The sequence below is a fragment of the Nuphar pumila genome, chromosome 13 (assembly GCF_984573655.1).
Source record: "Nuphar pumila chromosome 13, dmNupPumi1.hap1.1, whole genome shotgun sequence".
Taxonomy (NCBI): domain Eukaryota; kingdom Viridiplantae; phylum Streptophyta; class Magnoliopsida; order Nymphaeales; family Nymphaeaceae; genus Nuphar; species Nuphar pumila.
Window position 1 is genome coordinate 89843140 of NC_143261.1, and position 9197 is coordinate 89852336.

General features: G+C 41.9%; 1 protein-coding gene across 1 annotated transcript; it reads left to right on the plus strand.

The window, feature by feature from the left end:
• The first annotated feature begins 7415 nt into the window (after positions 1–7415).
• Positions 7416–9052, plus strand: LOC149819100 (trihelix transcription factor ENAP1-like). Its single transcript, XM_089984429.1, has one exon. It carries the CDS (start codon positions 7758–7760, stop codon positions 8568–8570), a length of 813 nt encoding a protein of 270 aa, XP_089840555.1. The 5' UTR covers positions 7416–7757; the 3' UTR covers positions 8571–9052.
• Positions 9053–9197: the final 145 nt, after the last annotated feature.

Genomic DNA, 9197 nt, shown 5'->3' on the forward strand with positions numbered 1-9197 from the left:
CTTGGGCAGTTCTTCCTCTGGTCACAGCATAATTGAATTGTAATGTTAACTGTTGAGTATTAAAAGGGGTGTGGGAACTTGAAATACAGACTATGGAAACCATGGGAATGCTCTTTCTGGAAACCAGCGACCCTTTCCTGAGAGCAGATCAGGTGATCTGCCAGCATCCTCACTGTCCACAAATTGCATAAAGACCATGGGGTCCTCGTGGGATGAAGCAATGGACGGTGAAGATGTCAAATTGCATAAATTTCAGGATCGACAAATCATGTTTTTATGTTCAAAGTGCCATGGGTTTACACGGTCAGGGAAGCAACTGCAAGTACAGCAGTCATAACCAGCACGACGACTGGGTTCCCGAAGGTGGTTTCTTTGTTCCTTTTCTAATAAAATGAATCATATTGAACACCCATTCGTGGGGTCAAATTGTAAAGCTTGTGCATATGGCTTTCAGCGAGATGGTACGAAACTCAGGATGTAGACGGTTAGAATGGCCTCAGCTTCCCCAAGACTGTTAAGTGAAATTCATAATGTTTCAATATGAAGAGATTAGGAGACCCATATTAAGTTCCCAACTAAAGTCCATGAAACTGGTGACGAATTGCTTATGTTGTTTGAGATTCATGAATCTCTCCCCCCAAACGCCTCCTCACCCCTACCTGGCCAATGGTTCATGATTCTCTATTGTAAAACATAACTGAGATCCTCATTCTTGGTGTGTCCATGGGATTCAGCATTTGTTTTACCAGGAGTCTGAATGTGAGTGGCATGCTAGATTCATTACACATTGTTTCTGAGGCATTCAAAGACGCCATAAGGGCCTCTTTATCAGTAAGAACGTAAGATTTAAACCGATGGAGTCCCTGCAATTTCTACATCCCCATGCAGTGAGAGTGAGACACCCATTATAAATTCACACGAAGTCTTGATAATCTCTACCGAAACTCCTTATGATTCGATAGTACACTATTTATAGTGATTATGACAAATAGCCATGAAGAATGATCAAAAGCATCCCGAGAATCATTCAAGATTAAGGTAGTTTGACATAATGCATTGATTTTCATTTATCACGAAATTTTCGGAGGCCTGGTGCACAGAAGGAAGATTTTTGTTATTTTGGAATTAAAACCAGAAAAAACCACACCCTTCCCCAAGGCCTTGTCACGCTGGCTCAGCCAGCCATACCATACCTAAGGTCGTTGTGCTGGAAGCATAAAACTCCGAGGCTAGGACCCCTTCCCCCGGAGCTTATATTACGCGTTGGCTTGCGCAGTATGGAAATCGAACCTTGACTGCCCATCTAGCAGCCAAGCCCCCACCTCATTACTCCAACCCCCCTTGGGGCAGAAAGAAGGAAGATTAAAATGATTTTTATGAATTTGTTATGGGTCTTGGACTTTGGTACTTTGTTCTTGAGTCTGGTTTGGATGTGCCAGTTGTCAACTTTTTAACCTTGTCTCGCCGACAAGGGCTCTCACACCTGGCTAGGTGGAGGTGGACCAGTTTAAGTTGTTGAAGTTGAAGGATGTTACGAGTTCGATACTCGGAGTGTGTGTTCCTTGCGGAAGCAGCAGGCTCTTTGATAGACAAGGGGAGGAGCAGCCAAAGGTTTTTAATGGCTTGGGATGAGGTATATGAAAGATTGTCTATTTCTTTCATGGCTTGGGATCAGTATCACCATCATGACGTCACCACCCCCACATCAATCTGGCATCCACTTGTGCCCATTGAAAATAGCTTTCCTAATTCAGTAGGGATATTGGTCCTTCTTCTTTTATAACTTTGGCACCGGAATGGCTGATAATAGCAGAATGCTCCGGACGTTTAGCTATTCCATGCTACAGGCCTACAAATATAGTCCCCTTTTGCTTTCACCATATTTTTAAGGGTTAATATTCAGTGCTATTGAAGAAACTAAATTATATGGAATTATTGAACTGAAAATCATAGGTTTTATTTATGTTTTTTTTTTAAATTGAATCTTATTAGTGTGATCTACAATGCTTGTTTAGTGCCAAATGAGTTTTGAATCATATGATTGTTAACATATAAATAGGTTTTTCAAAAATTAACTGTTCACAATACACTAAAATTACATAACTCAAAAAATCATATTTTTAGATGAAATAACGTGATCCAAGGTTTGATCCTTAGCAAGCAAACCTTCCTGACCACATCTATGTGGTCAGATTGAGTTGATAAAGCTGGAACCTATGATTTTCAGCTCAATACTTCTGTATAATTTATGCCTTCAATAACACCAAATATTAACGCTTTTTTTAACATCCCTTGTTCCTGCATATATAGGAAAAGTGAGATGTCTACTTTCTAAAAGGTCGTCTCCAAACAGTGTGTTTGTGTGAGAATCCTTCTATCGTGTCAATATTATGTGAAAAAAACCTGGGGCCCAAAACATACTATATATTCTGATCCCCACCATCATCCCTCTAACATCAACCACCACCACTACATGTGAACAATCACCCACCACCATCTCTATTACCATTGCCAGTGGCGTAGCTAGGATTCATGTCAGGGGGGGGGGGATTTTTTTTTTGAGATAAAATAAAAAATGGCAACAATTATTAATAAAAATCTATTTCATATGGACGAATCAAACTATTTGCTGCAGTCAGGGCTGGGCTAGGACTGGGCTGGGCTACAAAAATGGATAAAAATCTATTTCATATGGAATCAGGGCTGGGCTAGGACTGGGCTTTTAAATTATTATTTTTTAACTGTTTCGGGAGCCCAGTGACCATTGCCACCTTTACTCGCATAACCAACCCAACCAGCACCATCATGTCCACCTCTGCTGTCATGACATTGGTAGCCAAGACCCTAGGGCAAGCTGCTGTCATGATAGATACAAACTATGGGGTTTCACTAGCACTTTCGAACTCCATGACAAGAATTGTATTGAACCACAGGAGACCCCATGACATTATGATGCAGTGGCTAGAAGGTTCGCTCCTGAACCCCGCAAGGATCCGTACCTTAGCTAGCTATGACACTAAGAGACTGAAAAATAAGAAAACTAATAGAAATTATTGAAAAATTAACTGAAATTCATGAATAATCTATCATCGAGCTCTCTTTTTTCTCTACAATATATATATATATATATATATATATATATATATATATATATATATATATATATAGACACACACACCCTGAGGGACCCTAGAAACCATAATCCTACTATGGATAGAGGTGGACACTAGGGGCCAACCCGGTTCAGCCCACCATGGGCCAGTATATTTGGCCCAGGCTCGGACTGAACCAGGCCTCTATCCCAAAGCAGTCCGACACATGCTGGGCTGCGGGCCGGCCCGGTCTAGCCCGTTATATATATATATATATATATATATTATAACCTAGTATATATAACATAATATATTATATATATAATATAAGGGTTAATATTGGCTACTAATGAAGGTACAAAACTAATGAGCTAAAAATCATAGGTGCAATGCACTCACTCTAACCATATAGAAGTGTTCACCATGCTCGGTTTGCTAAGGATCAAGCCTTGGAACGCAGATGTAAAAATGTGATCTTTTGAGTTATGAAATTTTGGCACATTGTGGGCCATTGATTTTTTAACCCTTTTAAAAACCTAATTACTTTTTATAATCACTCAAAACAAGTTTATTACTAAACAAACCATGTAGATCACATCTGTCACATTTGATCTACAAAAAATTGAAATTTTTTGAAGAAAAAAATGATTTCTAGTCATTAGTTCCGTACCATCACTAGCCAATATTTACCCATAATATAATATATATTATACTACAACACGACTCATCTTTATGAATGGGTATATTCACGCACATACTAAACATGATAATCGAGTGATGTAATAGGGACGCAAATGGTTCAGATTTGGGTTGGATGCAGCCAATACCATATCTAGGGGGTGTCAACGGGTTGGGTTTGGTTCAGACCCAGGTGAAACCAGACTTTGCCTTGGTTTTAGGGTATGGTATCGGGTCTAATCAGACCCATCATAAGAGAATTCATACCCGGACCCGATAAGAACTACATGAACCAGACTTGAGCCATACCCAGTAAAACAAATTATTATTTTTATCATTTTTACATTGAAAAATTGCAGGTTTTAATCAGAACTCAGGTCGGGCCCGTGTCTAGTATAAACTTTCACAAACTATACCTCGATCCATGTATTAATCGGATCTTTGAATCCGGACCTGGGTCTTCTTATTTATCACTATACCTGTACCCTATAGGCTTTGGTACGGGTGGGGTCCAAGTAAACTTGACCCGTTGCACCCCTAACCATATCCAACTAACCAGCTTTTGGACAAATGAATTATAAATAGAATTTGGATCTGGACAATAAAAAGCTCATACGAAATCCAGATTTTACAAGTAAACGAATTCAGATTTCTGTCAAATCCAAATATTCATCAGATTTGGTAGCAAAAAATCAAAACCATATCCATATTCAATTACAATCGAATATGGGTTTGTCTTACTAAATCTGACTACTAAATAGAGTCAGATTCGGTTAGATATCACATAAAACCCGATACGTTGACATCCCTATTTAATAATCTCTCTCTCGTATGCCCCAAAGAATCCCATGTAAGTAGCTTTCTTAATTTCTCTCAGTCCTGGGCCGCCACTAAAGGCCGGGTTTTTGCCCAGACCTTTAGCTGCCCAAGACTGCCGTTAGATGTCAAAAAAATGCAACCTGATGCGCTGGGCGTGTCCGACCACGGTCGATGCTCAATGAGTTCGACACTCTCAATTTTACAAAGGGTACAAAATGTTGTCTGATGTGAGTACTGCTATAAAAAAAATTACAATTTAGTAAATTACATTCAATCCAAACCACCTTTTTTGTCATTTTAAAAATATTACAGTACAACTTTTTTTGCACCCTCATTGCTCTTTTATTAGTATAGATGGATACCAACGGGTGCTCAGCTTTTCTGGGTGTTGGAAGTTGCAAGTTCGAATCCCAATGGTATGGTTGTATAACTGGTAGGGGCCCAGCTTTCTCTGTCGAACAAAAACTATAGATGGATAGAGTAGGGTATATGATCGAACACCCAAGTAGTTTGAAACAATCGGATGCCTGTCATTGCTTCTTATTAGAGAGAACAATATCACATTGTTTTCAGAACAACATCAATTATTGAAGACTCCACATTTGTGGGCCCACTAACGGACCCGGCAGGTCCAGCCATTGATTGGGCTGCCCCAAGTCAAAGCTTGGCCTGTCAATTGATGAGCAGCAGCCACCCATTAGGCTGATGGGCATATTTGGATTGGATTGGTCATGCTCTCTTTCTCTCTCTTTCTATATATATATATATATATATATATACACACACACACGCAGTGGCGGAGCCAGGAGTTTTTCGTTGGGTGGGCAGACCTCAGGTCCGGGACAATGCTATGGTCTTGAAGGACGATCCATTTATTCGGATCAACGGCTGAGCCAAAAAAATTTCGTTGGAGGCACAGTCCTTTGTGAAGAGATAAAACTTAAATAAGCTTTTGAATTATATTGAAATCAATTGGTTATCAATGTAAAAAAAAAATCAACAATATTTATCACAATATACTCAAATCATTTGAGATCAGTCTTGCATACATTCAGCTCAAATAAACAGCAAGGAACCAGAACATTACGCTGCTTTCCGAAAACAGCTTCTAAAACTTAAAACACACAATCTAGAACCCGGTTGAATGCAGATTCGAACTCGGGGAGTGATAGACGCGGGTCCAGATTAGGTGGAAGCTTAGGGTGTATGTGATACCGCTACCACGGGAAGACTTAAACGTGTCAGCACCACTTGCTGATTGCTGTCCTGGGTGAGTGTTCGCCACCTAAAAACAAACTGCATCTAAATGACAACACACCACGAATGATAATATCCAAAACAGATTGCTGGATTAAAAGTAAACATACACTTATTTTCTGTTTGTCACACACCAGACGAATTAAAACACACAGAGCGGTAGGCATTAGCATGCAAGAGTTAAAATCAGATTCTTTGTTTCTTTACCAAATATCGTTGGAGGCACAGTATTTTTTTTTTTGGTTTCAAATTCTGGGGTGGGCGACTGCCCACCCCTGGCTCCGCCACTGCACACACTTGCCAGAAGCAGCTTTGGACTGCCCAACCCATTGTGCAGTTCTACTCCACAATATTGGACATTTAGTCCTAATCATTTTGTCTTGGAAGACATAATAAGCTACTTGAGCACTAATTACATTTTTATCATTTTTTTATGTGATGAACTTCCTTGTTAAAGAGTGTAATCTTTGGATGGGATCATCGACACCCAAGCCTTTATAAACTCACCAGTGAAAGGCACCCGCATACTTGGTTGTATGACAATTGAGCTTGAACTAAGTATATTTAGCATTGGACTTTTTATCTTTAATCTTACTTAGGAACAAGTCCTTGATATAATGGGTATTTATCCAACTTCGCTCTCATAATACAATCCAGCTTTCGGCTATTCACGAAAGTCGACTCACACCTTACACCGGGTGAGACCAAACAACTTGACAGGGACCTCTTTAATTGACTAGAACTGGCCACACCCTATCTTTGCTTACCCTTCAATCCAAAAAAGAAGAAGAAGGGGAAATCCCTTTGCTTACCCTCACGGTTCGGGTTGGTAAACAAGCTGAATGAGACAATTTTAAATGTTCAAGCTTGGTTCATTCTTACCGCAAGCCGAACCAAGTTGAAGCTCATAATCAGCTCGGGTTAAAATGAGCCGAGTTTGAGCCGACTTGTTTATAAAAAAAAAATACATTGTTTTAGCGAGGAAAGAAATAAGGCTACAAGAAACTACACATAAAATATATTTTTTGCTAAATAATGAGTTTGTCGAGCTGAATACTTATTGTTCATATTAAGTTTATCGAGCCTAGTTTACCACTCGAACATGAGCCGAGTCTGCTTCTTTTTCAAGCCTACTTAAAGTCTGTCATCATTTTATTCTTCTCTTTACATATGGCAAAGCATTAAAAGCGAAGGCCCCCGCGACGTTGCCCGGACCAAAACAATTGGATTGGCCACCGCGAAGGGTTGTAAACCGATCAGATTCAGGAAGGGCTTTTGGCAAATTTTGGTTGTTTAGGATCCGAATCCATCTCTCTAATGTATTTTGTGATCCGAAATTCGAATTGTTTGCAACCGTAGCACGATGTCATCCTAACTAATAGTTCGGGGGGAGGGGGAGGGGGCTTTCGTCATTTGACCAGAACTATGTCAACCAATGTCTAAAAAATGGGGTTTCATTTTCTTGGGGTGGGGCAAGAAGGGGATAGGTGTTCTTTTTCTTGGTGGGGTAGGAAAAGATGTGTCGGAATTCAGATAAGATACTCTCCTATCCCCGGCCTTGCTCTCTCTCTAGAGAGAGAGAGAGTTGGTTGATGGTAGCAGAAAGGGCCGCCATCACCCATCAAATTTGAGAGAAGGAAATCTCCGAAACTTCCTACCTCCATCACCGCCACCACCACTTGGCAAAAAGGAGAAAAGGGTTCGTTTCTTCTTCTTGGTGGGGTAGGAAAGAAGCGGACGAACTTCAGGTCAGATCTTCATTACAGAGAGAGAGAGAGAGACGGTAGTAGCAAAAAAGGACTGCTGCCCATCAAATTTTGACACCCAAGAAAGAAAGAAAGAAAGAGAATCCCTAGAACTCCCCTACTCCTCCACCGCAACCACCACCATCATCATCGTCTTCTTCTAGGAATGGCTGCGTCCTCTTCGTCTGCCAGAGAACCCTCACCTCCAGCCCAAGCCAGGAGGCTTCTCCCCGGTCCATGGACGCACGAGGAGACCACCCACCTCATCGACTCCTACCAGGAGAAGTGGTACGCCCTCAAGAGGGGCCAACTCAGGGCCTCCCATTGGGAGGAGGTGGCGGAGATGGTGCGACTCCGCTGCGGCTTCCCCCAGCTCTCAAAGACCTCTACCCAATGCCGGCACAAGATGGAGAAGCTTCGCAAGAGGTACAGGACTGAGAAGCAGAAGGGTTTCACCGATGGGTCCTCCTGGATCTACTACAAGAAGATGGATTTCATGGAGAACGGGCCTCCTAAGGTCTCTCAGACGCCGAAGGAAGACTCCGATACCACGGAGAACGGTACCACCAACACCAGGAGCCTCCATCTCTTGATGGGCAACGGCAAAGTCAGGGTTCCGCCGGAAGCCCGCGCCTCTTTGGCGGCGGCTCGGGGGAAAGGCAGCGATCACTCCGGCGAGCCCGACGAGGCGGACCACCTGCCCAGGATTTTCCGTAGCTGCTCCTCGTCGAGATTGGAGTTTAAGCAGGGGAGCCCGATTGCGGAATTGACGGCGGCGATCCGGAGCTTAGGCGATGGGTTTATGAAGTTGGAGCATATGAAGATGGAGATGATGAGGGAGGTGGAGAGGATGCGGATGGAGATGGAGATGAAGCGGACCGAGATGATAATCGAGTCTCAGCAGCAGATTGCGGACGTGTTTGCAGACGCATTCTACGCGAGGAAGAAGCTCAAGAGGATGTCTTCGCCTGATTCGTAGAAAGGATTTTGGACGTGGGTTCGGGTTCTTTTGGGGTTTCCTCTTTGCCTCTGGTTGATTTGGTGGGGAGGTGGTGGATTTGGTGGGGAGAATGAAACGATGGTGCGTTTTACAGAAGTCTTTTGAGGGATTTAACCTCGATCACGAGATCATGGCAGAATGTTGCTTGCAGGAAACGCTTATTTTGGTTGAAGAGGACAGGATCAATGTGGCGCTGAAATCAATACTGAGGAATGCTGTTTCACGGATGATTTCTGATGGAGATGATGGAATTGATTGAATTGAATTTTGCTGGTGGGTAATGTTGGTTGAGAGCTTTTGGTCTGAATATGTTTTGTTGCTCAAAAGCTGTAAGACAGTACACCAGTATCTTCTCCTCTCCTTTCTCTTTTCCCCTCTATGGAAACAGATGCGGTTCCGAATGAATCGCCATCACAATGTGAAATACCCAATTCATAACCAATAAAATGATCAATTTCGAGGCATCTAAGGATTTCTTTTTTTCTGAATGCATTGATCACGATCTGAATTGATAATCTGGAAACTCATATCTGTCCCTCTACATAATTTTGAAATGGCAAGCTTTTCTATTCTCATTTGTAATATATGTTTTGTTGTGAAAAAAAC